This window comes from Monodelphis domestica, chromosome 2, assembly GCF_027887165.1.
Source record: "Monodelphis domestica isolate mMonDom1 chromosome 2, mMonDom1.pri, whole genome shotgun sequence".
Classification (NCBI taxonomy): domain Eukaryota; kingdom Metazoa; phylum Chordata; class Mammalia; order Didelphimorphia; family Didelphidae; genus Monodelphis; species Monodelphis domestica.
Genome location: NC_077228.1, coordinates 145,773,098 through 145,790,478, shown reverse-complemented (window position 1 = coordinate 145,790,478; position 17,381 = coordinate 145,773,098). Strand labels below are relative to the sequence as shown.

Sequence of the window (17,381 nt, the reverse complement as noted above, 5' to 3'; positions counted from 1 at the left end):
ACTTTCTAACACATTCACAATTCTTTCCTAAAACCATCTAAGCACACATGTATGTATTGTCATGATTTGAAGATACTGACAAGTTCTTCATGGAATGGCTGAACCCCTCATCCTCTCTGAGAGAAGCCCCCACAAGTTTTATAGTGGTCTGATCACTTATGCTTATCAGGAAAAATGCAAATATCTCAGGAAAGATTTCTTGTTGCCTTGGACACATGATGAAACCAAATCTTCCAACTATTTTATATGCCTCTGGAAAAAGCATCTGTAGGCTATTCTTCCATTTGGCTACAACTCTGTCTTCCTATTTCACTTATAATATGGTTCACCATTTTAAGTTTTGCATGCCCCAAAAGGCCCCCTATTATCAAGTACTTGCTCAACATCTTTACTAAGGAGTATTCTTTTTAGGACTACAGATTTAGAGCTGTTAGAAACTGGAGCTCATCTAGACCAACCACTTATTTTACAGATGAAGGAAACTGGTTCCAGAGAGTGATCTTCCAAAGTCATTTAAGACAGTAAGTGGTAAACCTTGGATTTAAACCCAATTCCTCTAATTCCAGACCCAGAACTCTTCCACAGCACTCTGTCCCATTTGAATCTTAAATTCAACACATCTAAGAACTGATACTTCCCTTTAAATCTATCCCTACTCTCCATTTCCCCACTTCTGTTAAGGATGCCACTATCCTTTTGCCTCTCTTACATCTCAAATCATTAGCAAAGTCTTAGCAATTCAAATCAACTCATATCAGTTCACTCACACAGCTATCAACCAAGTTCAGGACTTCAAAAGTCTCTCATATTATTCATTACCTCTTATAATAGTATTATAGCTTCCTAATGGGTCCCCAGGCATCTAGTTTCTTCCCTCCAATCCATTCTTCACAGAACTAACATATTAATCTGTCTAAAGCACAGATTGGACCACATCACTTCCTTATTCAGGTTTTTTTTTAATTATTCCTTATTATCTCTAGGTCAGATAACATACAAATGCCACTTATTTAATCTGGTTCACTTTTATCTTCCCACTTTTATTTTACATTAATCTCCTTCACTCATTTTCTATTTTATTTGCATCGCCTCCCCTCGAAGATATTCCCTATACCCAACATTCTACCCCCTAACAAATGTGCCTTTGCAGAGATTGGCACAATGCTGGGATGTGTTGCCATTTCACTGCTAATTCTTATAATTGGTTTCCTTCAAAGCAAAACTCAGGTACCATCTTCTACAAAGGCTTTTGCTAATTAGTTCAGTTGTTAAGTTTTCTCTCTCACTTTTTATTTACTTATCATGCATAGGTTGAACTTCCCCAGAATTATGTAAACTCCTTGAAAGAAAAGACTACTTTTTATCTCTAACACCTAGTACAGTAAGTTCTTAATAAGTGTTTGTTACAAACTAGAAGCAAACTATTATCATTAAAAATCAAAATATGGACACTTCCACATCTTAGTACACTGTGCACAGTGAATACTTAATATGATCAAAATGAACATTATAGTCACTAACACTCAGAACATCAGCCCACAAACCAGACATCATGGGCCATGCTGTAATAATTAGTGCTCTAGTTTCAATATTTTACTCCTTACAACTAACTTCTAATAAAAAATGAAAGTAGCAAAGCCTAGATAAGAACTTATGAACATATGCTGAAATCAGAATATTTTTAAGTAGCTCTTGGGAAAAAAGAAAGATGTCACTTATCCTGAATCAAGAAAGAGTATTATTATAACAGTTAACATATTCAAAGATAAAAATAGAACAAAAAATTATGATAGGTTTATATTTTATAAAATTATACAACATTAATATGCAAAAGCACCTATTAATCTTGAAGAAAAACTGAATTTAAAGCTCTCAGAAACCATGTTTCTAACAAAGAAAGAGCATATTTGTAACATGTACCACAACCAGAAGTCAATCTGGATTTGGTCCTTCAGAGGTAAGATAAAACTAGAATATGGACTTAATCCAATAGGACCCTGATGCATAGATTATCCACAGTTCAAATTGTAATTTCTAGGATAAGGAAATATAAAATCCAGTTTTTATAATTTGAGGCATGTAACAAATGATTTAACATTCCACAATTCAATGTCAGATTAATAATGCTGCATTATACAAAATGAAGCCACAATAGAAGGTGTTGCCTAGATGAGCTAAGGGCAGGGACATGTAGGGAGAAATCTACACTTTGACTTCTGAGGAGCGCACAGTCAGATGAGAAAAGAGAATCAGCTATGAAGATCAGGCATCTTTGAAATAAGAGTTTGAGGGACAAAAGATTCTTCAAAATGATGGAGCTCATGAGGTAAAGACATCCATAAAGCGGATGGGCAAAAATCATAGAACAATGCTAAAAGGGGCACCTAAGCTTACCTGCTTTTCTCTTTATAGACAAAAGAGCCATAGTTAATCAATATACTATCTCACCTCCTCTTTCTATGTATTTATTAAAAAATAAAAAAAGAAATAGAAATATATCAGGACTGAAGGGCACCAGAAACTATAATGCCAGAAATTTGTCCAATTTGCAATAAAACAGCTGATGCAGATCTCCTAACCAGTAACTCTTTATCAGAGGGACCTGGCCCCCTACCACAAATAGGATCCCAGACCTTCTTCATAGTCTGAGACTCCTAACTTAGCCAGATCCAGTTTTTATTCCTTTCAGTGCCCAGTCCCATCCTTTCATGCCTACTCAGTCCAGACATTAGTGAGTGTCCTCCTGGGTGAACTCCAAAGTCTTGGTATGCCCTTTGGACATGCTGTTTCTAAGCAGTAGGTGGACATGTAGCAATCAGCACATTCACCCCCTCTATGTCACCTACTTTATCAGATCTGTTTTATCAATAGACCCATTTTAGTTTCTTGTTTAGGCAGTCCAGCTTGCTTAATACAAGTCACAAGGGAAGCAATAACGGGTAGAACAATTTTTCTCCATATTTAAGATATCATGGGACTTTCCAACATGGCTTGTGACATCTGGGTGGACATGCTTTCTAGTCATGTTAGTTCCCCTCAAGTCATGTTGGCTAAGTTAAAGTCTGATATAAAACTACTGGAAAAAAGACTCTTGTTTTTAATAATCATTAAACTATGAACTAGAACTAGAACTAATGACTTTTGATTAGTGCTTGTTAATCAAGTAGCTGATCACTATTCCTAAGAAATCACATTAAACTAGATAACTCTGATTAGAACTAATCATAAGTATACAATTACTGATTTAAGATGGGCAGAGGGCATCTGCCAAAAATAGAAGGGGTTAAATTATTTCTGACAAAAGCAAGACTAACACAGGGATAGTACACAAAAGGAAGGACAATCCTCCTTGCCTGTATATACACGCAAGAAGAGGTATACAGTGTAATGTATCAGAAAGAACACTAGGCTGGGAACTAGGAAATGAGGATTCTAGTCCCAGCTCTGCCACTAATCTGCTGTGAGATCATGGTTAGATCACTTCCTCTCTCTGGGTCTCAATCCCCTAAGCATTAAAGTGAAAGTTAGACTAAATGATCCTTAAAATTGCATGAATTTGTCACTTCTCCAGCCCACTGACCAGAGCTCAGTTCTAGTTTTTAAATTTCTATGGAAACAGGTACTAGTCCTAGTATTTTTTACCTTAAAATACAAACTTTGGCAATGATTTTACATTACAGATAAAGCAGAAAACTTGATACACTGCCTTCAAATGTATAAAGTGTTAACATGTATCTCCTTGGCCTCAGAAGGTAAGTATAGGGAGCAAAGTTGTAGAAACAGACCTCAACTCAATGTAAGGAAAAAATTTCCTAACAATTGGAACTGACCAACAGAAAAATGAACTTTCTAGAGAAGTGGCATAGCCCTGATCACTAGAGAGCTTTTAGGATGAAATGGAATGATTACTTACTGGGAATTATGTAAAAGGGATTCTTGCTGAGGTATAATTTAAACTCTATAAGGCTCTAAGGTCCCTTTCGATTGTGAGATTCTTTATTTTTTGATATTATGGTATGGTATAGTATGGTACATATATGTACCGTAGTAAACTTTAGAAAGACTCAACATTCATTTGAGAGAAGAGAAAAAGATCTTAATCATCTCATATCCTAATAGCTTTTCAGTTCAAACTATGATAATAATCTTCCAACAAAAGTTACTTACTGGCATCCTTTCTGTTACACCTCCAATCTTAAAGTTTAATGTAGATCTCACTGTCTGAGCACCATAATACTTATCACTTGGGACTTTGAGTTCACCAAAGGTATCATATTCAATCCGGAATGAGTCTTGGCTTGCCTGAGGAACAAGAATATTATATATAAGGGATAGAATACAATAAATATAATATATAACAAAATCAACTGTTATGGGTAAAGAGAGTACTTTTACAAGTCAGAAAATCCTGGAAATTACATTTAAATTCTGTATTATTCACTCTTACAATTAGCCCACCATCTTGTGAATATTTTATAAGTGTTTCTTATATTTTTCAAAGTTCATATTCAGAATATTTTTGTCAAAAAAAGAACAGATGCACAAGCCTTCAATGGAAAGAAAAAAGTCCATTTCTTTCTTGAAGTATCCTGTCTATCAATGGTGCTATGATCAATTAATGTTATGAAGAAAAGTGTTTCTCATTCTATATTAACTTGTTCAAAGGAACCCAAACAGGAACAATTCCCAAGAATGTAAAGAAATGAAGCTTTAATCTGAGAGACAGGTGACATCATCATCCACATTTGGAAGGAAGGAAAAAATCACCATCTTCCAGAGTAGGGATAGAGATGAAGAATTTTCAAACATAGAGAAAGAGGTGGGAGAAGTAGGCATTCCACAAACCACCCAACTTTTTATCTGAATGTAAAAAAAGGTTAAATAAGCACACAGAGTGTGGTATAGAAATACAATAAATTCAATAAGAAAATGGATCAGAAAAAGGGAAGGAGGACTAAAGAGGAATGGGAGGATAAGGGAATAAGCAACACAAATTCCAAAGGGGTGAGATATATATCAAAAAGAAAGGAAGAATATTATTATTCCCATTTTACAAAAGATGCAACCAAGGATGAGACTAATTAACTTCTCCAAGGTTACACATCTAGTTTAAGCATCTGAAGTAGGATTTGAACTCATCTCCCTAACTAAGTCCAGCACTCTATCCACTACGCCACCACTGACTCCAATTATAGGATAAAAATATTAAATCCAGATATGATAATAGTTTCCCTATTAGGCAGGAGATTTCAAAACATTACCTGAAAACTCAGCTACCAAAGAGATAATTCTGAAGTTCAAATTTGACCACATGTGTCTTTCTATTGCTCTTACAAGCAAATATAAAAATCCTGTTTGCCTTTTAAATCCTTTCACATACTAAGCACTTAATAAATGCTTGTTCATTTGACCTTACATGTCTATGATTAATGGTTACAAATCTGATGGCATAATTTGATTACATTTAAAGTGACTCTCGATAAGAAAAAATAATTTAGTTACCAGCACCTTAAAATTTATGAGATACTTTGAGAAATCAGGTGGAATCCTTAGCCTAGGGCAGTGGTTCTCAACCTTTCTAATGCCGTGACCCCACAATACAGTTCCTCATGTTGCGGTGACCCCAAACCAAAAAATTATTTTGGTGGCTACTTCAGAACTGTAATTTTGCTACAGTTATGATTCGGAATGTAAATACCTGATATGCATTATGTATTCTCATTGCTACAAATTGAGAGGTTGAGAACAGCTGTCCTAGAGTCAGGAAGACTTGACTTCAAATCCAGCCTCAGATACTAATGGTGTGACTCTGGGCAGGTTTTAGTTTTCCTCAACTCTAAAATAGAGATGATAACAGCCTCTCACCAGGGTTGTTAAAGGGATCCAAATGAGATATTGTTTATAATATGCTAAGCATGGTGCTTGGCACATAGTAGGAGCTATACAAATTCTTCTTATACCCTTCCCTTCCTCATCTGAACCCCATTTTATATTACACATTTTAGATTTATTTGGTAAGGTTAATACATTTGGGGCACAGTAATATAAAAATATCGCAATAGTGTATTTCTCACTAATGGTAGGTATCTAGTATTATAAATGTGGCAAAAGTAGGTTGACATAAGCTGAACAGGGGAACAAGATAACTAATGCTCTAAGGCAGTAGTTCGTAAACTGTGGCCCAAGGAGTCCTGGTGATCCATGAGGTCAGAACTTGATTTTCATAATAATACCAAGATATAATTTGCCTATTAAAATATTCCTTCCTTTTTCTAATTATATCTGTATAAGGCTTGATTTTCTTCATAGACTTCAAACAAAATAACACTGGAACATAATGAATGCAAAAGTAAAGATGAGACTCTAGCTATCTTATATTAAGCTAGGCAATTTGCAAAGATATATAAAATATCAGCGTTCTCATATTTGTTTTAAAATAGTTATTCTTTATGAAAAAGCATTAACATATAAAGGCTTTACTATTTTCATTAATCAACATTTTTAAATGATCAGTTTCAATTTCAGTTATCATAAATATCAATGGGCAGAACCTATAAAAACAAAAGTTTTTTGAACTCCTTAATAAACTTTAAGAGCATTAAGGGGCCTTGAGAGCAAAAATGATGAATGCCAGATTAGAACATTAGATTAATACTGTTTCACTATATTTTGTTTTGTGTTAATTCAAATTGAGTACTTTGGGGTTCAAGAGCATTCTAACTATTTTATTAAAAATGGGACCTAGAGGGGGCAGCTGGGTAGCTCAGTGGATTGAGGGCCAGGCCTAGAGACAGGAGGTCCTAGGTTCAAATCTGGCCTCAGATATTTCTCAGCTGTGTGACCCTGGGCAAGTCACTTAACCCCCATTGCCTGGCCCTTACCACTCTTCTGCCTTGGAGCCAAAGATGGAAGGTAAGGGTTAAAAAATAAAATAAAATGAAAAATAAAAATGAACAGTATAGGTATAGGTATGTAAAGCAAATCACAAAACATAGATAGTGCAATTCAAACAAATCAAATCCTGAATATATTAACCACATTTTCCAAATTCAAAATTAAGAGGATTTAGTGTTCTCTTAATACTTGAACACCTACAAAAACTATAGGTATATAAAATGTAATGAAGGAAAAGATCAACTAGACCCAATGATTGTGAGCCTATGGCAAGGGCGCCAAAGATGGCACTCAGAGCACTCTCTGTGGGTATGCAGCTGCCCTCCCCACCTTCCCAGAGTTCATTACTAGAAAGGCAGAGGGACTAGGGCTGAGCTGCTCCCTTTCCCCTCTCCACCATGCTGGAAAACATTTTTTCACATCACTCACCCCTCTGCCACAGCCCAATGGGAGAGCACAGGGGATAAGATGGGTGGCTCACAGATGGCAAAGCTACAGGAGAGCAGAGAGTTCAGGCCACTCCCCTACCCCTCTACACTTGCTGAGGAAATTCCTCACTTTACCTGCCCCTCCGACCAATAGCCCAAGGGAAGCACTTCCTCTGGACTCCATGTGGGATAATGGGAGGGTGGAGTGTGCACAGGGGCATGGCATGTGAGGTGGGCCCGGCACTCTATTTCTAAAAGTTTATCATTGAACTAGACAATTCCCAGAATCCTTTACAGCTCTAAATAGTTATATGCTTCTCAAAGCAAAATGCCACTGTCAATAAAATTATTAGAAGCAGATTTTCAGTATGTCCAGAATTTTAAAAAAACACCAAATATTTAGATGAGTCATAATAAAGGGAACCCTAATAATAATAACTTACCTTTGTCACTTGTATAATGCTTTATAGTTTATAAAGTTCAAGCATTACCATCATTTTACTAATGAAGAAATGAGGTCAGAGAGGTCAAGAGGCTTACCTATGGAAACAGGCTGTAAATCCTACAAAGTCAAGAATGGGCACAAATAACACTAAAGTGGATAAGACATTATTGATTTTAAACTAGTAACTTTTTTACTAGGCAAGACTTTTTATAACTGTAGTGAGAAAGGAAATAAGCTTTGTTCATAAAAGGTCAAATTATACCAGCATACAGGGAACAGTGGCATTCTTAAATTCTTGCCTGCTTCTAAGCAAGGCAAATTCAAATATTTATCCAGGACAATTGTCTTCCTAGTTCTACTGAAAACTAGTAGGAAATGGGCCAAGATGGACTTATATATTCTTAAGAGAAAGGCTGAGTTTGAAAACCAGTTCTACTAATTAATTATAATTATTACCTGTGCCAACTGGGCAAGTTATAACCTCTTTGGGATTCAGATATTGTTGGCTATAAAAAAGGTTAAACTAGACAATCTCGGGTCTCTTCCAGCTTAAAGTCTGATACATAAATGCAATAAATGAAGTGAATTTGTTAAGAATAGTGACCTAAAAACCGAGTTTAAAAACCTAGAATACTATGTCCAGGACTAGTGATGTCACCAAAGTTACAGAGACAGTAATCTCTGACAAAGTTTCCCACACATACTTCTTTGATGAAGCACCCCAAAAGACAAAATGTTATTAAAATCAGTTAATAAGCATTTAATTATGCCCCTGTATTCCATGTACTTGTGCTAAGCATTGGGGAAACAAAGAAGGGCAAAGACAGTCCTTGCTCTCAAGGAGCAAAAAGCATCAAAATTATAATCTCAACATTCTTTTGATAAATATTTTCTTCTTTTTAAGGTTATAACACCAGCATTTTGAATTTTTTAATGGGGAAACTAGAAACTGTAAAGGATTTATTCAAACAAATCAGTAGTACTTAGAGCTTGAAGTTGGAACTTTAAAACTCCTCTTCCACTCAATTTCCCCCTAAATAACAGCTTTTACATTTATATGGCACTTTACCATTACAAAACATAACAAAACTAGTTATCAAAATAACACTATCACAACAAGACCAGCATAACTAGTACTTTCGTACAGATATTCAAAATTATTGTAGTCAAGTTTCTTTAAATCCAGTATACTGTGAAAGTCAGCTTGAGAAAAACATACTGATTAAAAACTCATGACAAGGAATAACAATACGTTCTGCAAAGCACTTTACAGATATTAACCCAATTCACCTTCACAATGACGCTGGGAGGTGTTATTTTTATACTGATTTTACAGATAAGGAAACTGAGGTACAGGGATTAAGTGACCTGCCCAGTATCACAAAGCTAATGAGTATCTGATATCACATCTGAACTCAAGTCTTTCGACTCCCAGTCCAGTGCTTAGGGCCATAAAATATTTTTATTCTACATACCCTGGGATTTAAATCCCAGTCACAGCATGGTCTACGATGAAGGCCATCATGTTTTGTTGTTGTTGTTGTTTTCCCATTTCCTCCCGGACATCAGAAAAAAGGGGATCATAAAGAGATTACATATTTGTTTCCTAAGGGACCATGCTTCAACCCAGGAGTTCTGACACCCCTTAGCAGTCAGATCTTTTCTGCCTGCTTCCAGGTCCAGGTCTTGGGGGGTCGGGGGGGAAGAATACTTCCTAGCTGGGCCTCTCAGCAACCCTGGGATGCAGAAAGCAGTACCTAAATAGCACTACAATTCTTTGTACTTGTACTTCATGGTGCTGGAAGTTCAAATTTTTCAAGGATAGCTCTGTGTGCAAGACTGGGCAGGAAGGAGGGGAAACCTGAAGAGCCGCGGAATGAGTTGGCTGTTACTACTAACAATATAAATAGCTAGCATTTACATGAGATTGCGAAGAGCTTTACAAATATCTCAGTTGATGCTCACGACTATCCCCATTTTACAGATAAGTAAATTAGGGAGAACCGAGCAGAATAAGAGTCGGCACTCACGTGTCCGGATAACAGGGACCGCAGCAGGCCCTACACACCAGCGCATGCGCACACACTTTAAGGCTTCTCAGACCCTAAAAAGAAAGGTCTCTGGAGACCCACCGCCCGCGAGTCCCAAAGGTGAGAAGGGCTTGCAGTGAGGGCTGTAACCTTCGCCCCTAATTCTCAGCCCCTACCCCAGGGCTCTGGTCTGGCCAGACCCGGTCCAGCATTGACCACAGGCTGGAGAACCGGATGAAGGTCACAGCGGACTGGGCCCAGGACGGCGGCGGGGGCACGAGACCAGCAGACGACCCTCACCATTCGAGCGGCGATCGGGGGCCTCAGTTGGGTGCAGGTGGCGCAAGCCGGGCCCAGAGGAGAGGGCTGAGAGAGCCGAAGGGGCAGAACGACACTTCGGAGTGAACGGTACATGGTGCGGGGAGAGCCAGGGGGGCCGATTACAGGGAGCCAAAGCCACGCCTCTTACCCGCCATTGTACCCCGCCCACTCCACCCCTTGCTTCTTTTCACCCAATAAAAAGAACCTCGCTCCAAGTCCATGAGGCGGGACTAATTCTGACTAGCTAGTACAAAACTAGGGGCGGGTGTAGGATTATTTCTCCCCCTGCCCCCTAATTTGGGTCTGGTGTAGCCCTAGGAATTATGGGAGGAGGAAGAAAGGTAGAGGGGAGGAGATTGATCTAATTAAAGGTGGAGCTCTAGAAGTGATACCTAGCATTTAGGAAATGTGTTCGACTTTTTTTCTTAGTTGATTATCATAAGTTAATGTAAATGCCTTTTTGAACTGAAACTTTAAAACTATAATAGTGGTTAGTAATGATGAAAAATAGAAACTTACCTAAAATCACTTTTTTGAAGATCATCATTTTGTCTAGACACCTGATGCGACTAAACCGCTATTGGAAAATAGAGGAAACCTGTATTTATCTTAATTCTATTTACAGGAGGCAAGTGTGAAGAACAAGTTCGAACTGAACAGCAGAGCAGAGCTCGCCCATAAATATAAGACTTTATATTAACCAAATAACCTTCCTTCCATCACCATAAACTTTAGAATCATCTCTCCCCAATCCCCCTCCTTAATCCCCATCCAACCAGAGTCCAGGGTATTTCATTTACTCTCTTAATATCATTAACCTCTCAGTGCTGTAGGCAACTCTTAAAATACAAAGAAGTTGCTCCCCCTCGTCTCCACATCCAGTTTGGAAAAGTAAACTCTTTTGTCTTCCTACTATTGCCTTTTGGCTGTCTCAAGGTTATCTCTACCAGTCTGGATAGTTTGATATTTCTGTGAGCTTCAGGAGTATGATTCCCTTTGGCTGATGTCCATTGAGTCTTGTTTGGGTCTCAGCTCCAAGTATTTTTCTCAAAACAACTATTTCTTAACATAAAATGCTTGAAAAAAATAACTAGACAGTTCTAAAGAAAAGCCACATCTACCAAAATCAGGTTCCAAAACTAACTTTGAGTCTGAGCCAGCTGTTAATAGTCCATTAGCAGCCTTTTCCCATTTTTGACTTGTGCACTTCAACCCTTTAGATCAGAGGTTCATAGATTTAAAAACCAGAAGGAACTTTAAAATAAGGAACTCCAAACTTTTTTGACCATGTATATACCCCTATTAGCAAAATGTTTTTGAGTACATGACCCCAATATATACTACTATACTCATAATTATGTACATTATAAAACACAACAATTTTTAAAGTATAAAATCTTGAAAAATATTTATTAGTGATGTAAAAACCTTTTGACTTCACTGAAATATTACTTATGATGATACTTTTAGTGAATGGCATGTGACTGAAAATGTTTCCCTTCTACATTCTGACCATTAGATTTATTTCTCCCTCCTACTTCCAATGATGGTGGGCCACTCTTGAGAGACAGATATCATGATGCCTAACCTCCTGTGCCTTGTCAGTGGCCCAGTAGCTGCATTCTCAGGACATCATGATTTTTCCATCCAACCTACCCCTGAAAACTCCTACATGGGTTGTCTTCCCAAATTAGGGTATGAAATCCTTGAGAACAGGGACTGACTTTTTATATTTATATCCCTTATCCTTAGCACAGTAATTGGCACATAATGAGCATTTAAGATATGCTTTTTAATTCATTCATTACTTTTAAAAATCTTGATTTACATTTGGTGATATAGCAATTCAAAGGTCTTATTCGAAGTTCAATTAGTCTGAATTATTTATTTTAATGGCTATTAATAACTGAAAAATATACCTTAAAAAGATACACAGGTCTTTGGGTTATTTATTGTCTGTACTTACTAAATCATAATAATCTTTTTTCTATCCCATTATGTGAAGGTTTTTGTTGTAAATTTCTTTCTTCCCTAATGTCAATTGTTTCTATAAGATAATGCATTTTTCTATTTTTAACAAATAGTTTAAAAACCCATAAAAGCCTCTCCATTTGGAATATTATTTAAATTGGTTTAAAAGTATGCTTATAAGCTCTGTAAGTGTGCAGATGAGAATCATTATATGTGACAGGTTTAAAATTGTTTTATTAACCCAAAGAGAAAAAAAATTAAGAATCCAGGAGGAGAAGGTAGTAAACTATCATATACTACACAGAGGTTAAGAAGGATTAGAAGTGAGAAAAGACCATGAGATTTGGCAATTAAGATGTCACTTTTAACTTAAAGATTGGGTGTATCCAAGTATGTTTTAGGACTGAGGGCAAAAGAGCCAATAGATACGAAGAGACTGAAGATGCATTACAGAGAGAAGATGTTTGATGGAGCGAGATCTTTGAGGAAGCAGGAGAGTCAAGAGTAATGTAAAAACTATTAGCCTTGACAAGTAGTAGCAATATGTCTTCCTCTGAGAATATAGAGGAAAGGAACAGAAAATAGAAGTAATACTTAAAACATTTTATAATATTTAGTATGAAAACTGAGGGAGTTTTCACAAAATGGTCCCAAACTTTTCTGTAAATTAGAAGGCAAGGGTGGGATTTAGAACATCAGGAGAAAATAAAAAAGTTTAGAATAGTTGTTATCTGAAATGGGATAGTCAGCAAGTATTTAACAGAAGAATAATCTAGCAGTATTTTGCAGTTTCTTGTAGTGTTTGCTGTGGGTGAGGGAAGGAAATCATTTCAGTTCTTATATTTTTCCATATTCAGAGGAAAAGCTTTATCTTTATCCAGACAGAGAGGGAATACAAAAACTCCTTGCCCTGGAGATAAGATACCATGGCTAATGCTTTGGGACCAAGCAAATAATCTTGGTCATTGGCCTAACCAAGTGACAGGAAGGAAGGAATGAAGGTGGGAGGTAGATTACTTAGGAATGGGGTGATTCCAAATGGATGTATGTAAAGTTGAGAACTTCATATACATTGATATTCCCATTATCATCTATATCTAGGCTAACAGTCTAGATCAAACATTTCAGATTAATGTAGCAGGTTCATCAATAAACTTATCATTTCTTTGATGGCCTGGTTGTTTCTGGATCTTTCCTTTTTACCCACAGATGTATATTAACTCCAGAAATGTTGGTTGAAATCACTAGTACCATGACCTGCTAGGTAGTTAGGAATTGACTTGATACATGGCAATATTGAATCATTTTACTCGGTCTGTTGACGTCCTTATTTAATGTTTAACAGTTCTTTTGGAGTGTAGTGAACCCTGTCAAACACTGCTATCTTTTATTGACATGTGGTATTGATTTAATTGACTCAGGGTTACTCATTTTTTTGAAGGAAGCAAGACATTTTTAGATTAAAAATTTGAAATGATCAATTGTATTCAAGACATTTTGAGGGGACAGCTGGATGGCTCAGTAGACTGAGAGTCAGGCTTGGAGACAGGAAGTCCTGAGTTCAAATTTGACCTGTTACCTCCTAAATGTGTGCCCCTGGGCAAATCCCTTAACTCCCATTGCTTAGCCCTAACCACTCTTCTGCCTTGGAACCAATACACAGAAGGTAATGACTTTTTTTTTTTAAGGACATTTTGATGACTATATGCTGAACTTTATCCAATTCATTTTATAATTATAGATATGGAATTTTGTATCTAATTCACCATTTATATCACCAGATATCCCCTGCAATAATCCCCTGGGACTCCAGTTTTCATGTTGATAAAACCTCTCTTGAAATTCTTACATTTCCATTTGCATTACAGCCTTCTTTAACCCATTTTAGTCACACTTCATGTTTCACTCTCTCTTGCAATAGTGTTACTTATAAAATCTCTCATTTTGAAATTCTATTATCTGGCCACTAATTCATATCTTTTCACCAGTTTCATATTAAAGCTACACTTTGCAAGTATTTTAACCATTGATCTGTTGAACCATTCCTGTTCTCCCAATTCATCTCTCCCAGTCTGATACAATTTTTTCTCTAAACTCATAATTGACCTCATATCAGTCACTTTAATATTTCAGTACTAACTATTCTAGAATTCAAATAATCTTCATTCCTGGGAAACTCCAGTTCTTCACCTTTCATTCTCCTTTTTTACCACAGAATTCCCAAACAGTGCTGGTGAGTTGTAAAAATCAAATTTCATAATATAGATGTAAGTGAATTCACCTGTTATAAATTTGTAGAAATTCTCATTTGGGCCATTATTACTGCTTAATAACCAGCATTAATATCGCATCTACTATATGCCACTTACTGTGTTTTTACACCTTAAAAATATTATCTCATTTGATCCTCAGAATCTGTGATGTGGGAGCTATTATTATCCCCATTTTACAAATTAGGAAACAGAGGCAAACAAAGGTTAAGCAACTTGCCCAGGATCATACAACTATAATTGTCTGAGATCAAATTTGAATTGAAGTCCTCCTGAATCCAGGCCCAATGCGCTATATACAATTTACTTCCTCTCTTGGTTTTCACAGTGACTGTTCTAAAACCTTTCTTTTCTCCTTTTGCTCACCTATGAACCTCCTCCTTTAACATAATGTGGTGAAAGAGCAGTGAGTTTGCCATCAGAGAATCTAAGTGAAAATTCCAGCTCTGCCCCTTATCTGTGTGATTTTGAGCAACTTATTTAACCTTTTCCTCATCTGTAAGATGATGGAATGGGACTAGGTGACCTCCAACTGCAACTTAAAATCTGTGGTCCTATGCTCTGAAGCCAGCAGTTGATGAGCTATCCTGAGAAGATTAAAGCTCTTTGACAAGGGCTTCCTTAGGCTCCCTAACTCCATTAAAACATTTTTTAAACCCTTATCTTCCATCTTAGAATCAATACTGTGTATTGGTTCTAAGGAAGAAGAACATAAGGGTTAGGCGATGGGGGTTATTAAGTAACTTGCCAATAGTTACACAGCTAGGATGTGCCTGAGGCCTATGAACCTAGGACCTCCTCCTGTCTATGGGCCTGTTTCTCTAACCACTAAATCACCCAACTGCCGCCTCCTTCTTCCATTCTTTAAAGCTTAAGATCAGGGTTACAATCAAGTACAGTCAGACTATATCACTCATTCCTGAAACGATATACTACACATCACATTGGCTTTTTTAACTTTTATACTAAATCTCATTCTATATAATATACAACATAATGTGTATTACTGTAGTATATGTTATAATATGTAGCAAATATAGTTTATAATATTATCTAGGACATATTCTATTCTATAATTATATAATCTACATTATATTCCATAATAATAATAGCTAGCATTTATATAGCATCTTGAGATTTGCAAATGCTCTACATATTTGAGCTCATTAAATTCTCATAGCAACCCTATCAGATAAGCTTTCAGATAGCTCTTACTATCCCCATTTTACAGATGAGTAAATTAAAGCACAGAAAAGTTGCTTGCCTAGTATCACACAGTCAGTGTCTGAGATAGGGTTTGAACCTGGCCTTCCTGACTCCAGATCCAGTTCTGTCAACTTCATTACCTAGAAACCTATAGACTTCTTGTTTTTTTAATCTATTGACTGTCCCTCTCCCTCTGATTTTGTTCAAATTTTTATCTAACCATTCCATCCTCATCTTCTATTTGAAAATTGTATGATTTTGCATTTATACCTATTGCACTTCCCAAATGGATTTAGTCCAATATTCTTGACTTTTTAACTCTTTTGAGATTCTGACATCAATCAGTATGTTATTTATCCCCACTAATTGTCATATAACAATTTGATAAAGATGGGATCTCTAAGTTTATCCAAGTCACTGATAAAACATTAAACAGCAAAGAGTCTATAATAGAAGATGGCACTCTGCCAGACATCCTCTTCCCATTTTATATCAAACAATTAATGAATATACTTTGAGTCAGGCCATTCAAACTTTTCCAAAAAGAAAACTTTTACAACATATATAATCCACCTACTTTTTTGTCTTTTTCTTCTTTATAGCTAAATTTCTCGACAAAGCTTTCTATACCCAATAACTCCACTTTCTATTCTATTCATTATCTCCTTAATTTTCTCTCCATTTCTCATAGCTATACAACATTCTGTCCCTGTAGTACTCGACCTCTCTTCTCAGAAAAGAGAAGAGTATCTCATTCTATGTTCTCTGGAACCAATATTATATTTTGCAATTGATTTTAATTCAACTGCTTTTTAGTGTTTCTTCCATTTACATTATTGTGGTCATCATAAATATTGTTCTATTGATTTTACCTTCTTCCTTCTGAATGACTTTGTAAAATCTCTTTTATTGTTTATTAGAACACCATAATATTCAAATAATAATTCATATTTCATAATTTGTTTAGACATTTCCCCCCAATGGATAGGTAACCATTTTCTTTCCAATTTCCAACCAATTCTTTCCAGACACCACAATGACTACTATAGATATTATCCAGAAAGTTAAACTAATCCACAATTCTACCAGCAGTATATTAGTTCTATTAGATTTTTTTTTCCTGTTTGCTTACTCACATGCTAAGGCTTTGGGGAAGAAAAAATCTTTCTCATAATCTATGCAACCCATTTATCCTTCTGTTTTTTTCTTCCTTTTATGGCTAAACTTCTTGTCCAATATATCTGTATCCACTGACTCCATTCCTCACTACTCATTCTTTCCTTAAACCTCATGAAATATGATTTCCACCTTACTTTAAAGGTCACCAATCAGATCACGAAGAACAAATCCAGTGGACTTTTCTTCAGTCCTCATCTTTCTTGACTTGTCTACAAGTTGGAAAAAGTATTTTACTGCCTCCTCTTTCTAGATATTTTCTTCTTTAGTTTCAGAAAAACTGTACTTTCCTGATTCTCCTATCTCTTTAGGTTCCCTTTTTCATTTTCCATCTTCCATTTTCCATTTTTTCCTCTTCCTAAGACCTCAGTTGGGCCAGCTATTTGGCACAGTAAACAGAGTGCTGGGCTTGGAGTCAGGAAGACTCATTTCCATGAGTTCAATTCTGGCCTCAGACACTTACTAACTATGGGATACTGGGCAATTTGCTTCACCTCAGTTTCCTCATCTGTAAAATGAGCTGGAAAAGGAAATGGCAAACCAATCCATATCTTTTCTAAGAGAATCCTAAATGAGATCAGGAAGAGTAAGACACAACTAACAGCAACCAAAAACACCTTAACTAGATATTCTGGAAGGA

General features: G+C 36.4%; 1 protein-coding gene across 1 annotated transcript in view; it reads right to left on the bottom strand.

Moving 5' to 3' along the window:
• FH (fumarate hydratase) overlaps window positions 1–10,290 on the bottom strand; it is a 38,491-nt gene extending 28,201 nt beyond the window's left edge. Inside the window, exons 1-2 of the mRNA XM_001377911.5 lie at window positions 10,098–10,290; window positions 4,168–4,302 (exon numbers count right to left, since the gene is read on the bottom strand). Coding sequence (XP_001377948.1) covers window positions 4,168–4,302; window positions 10,098–10,211 — 249 coding nt within the window. The 5' untranslated portion in view covers window positions 10,212–10,290. The remainder of the gene's footprint in view (window positions 1–4,167; window positions 4,303–10,097) is intronic.
• Window positions 10,291–17,381: the final 7,091 nt, after the last annotated feature.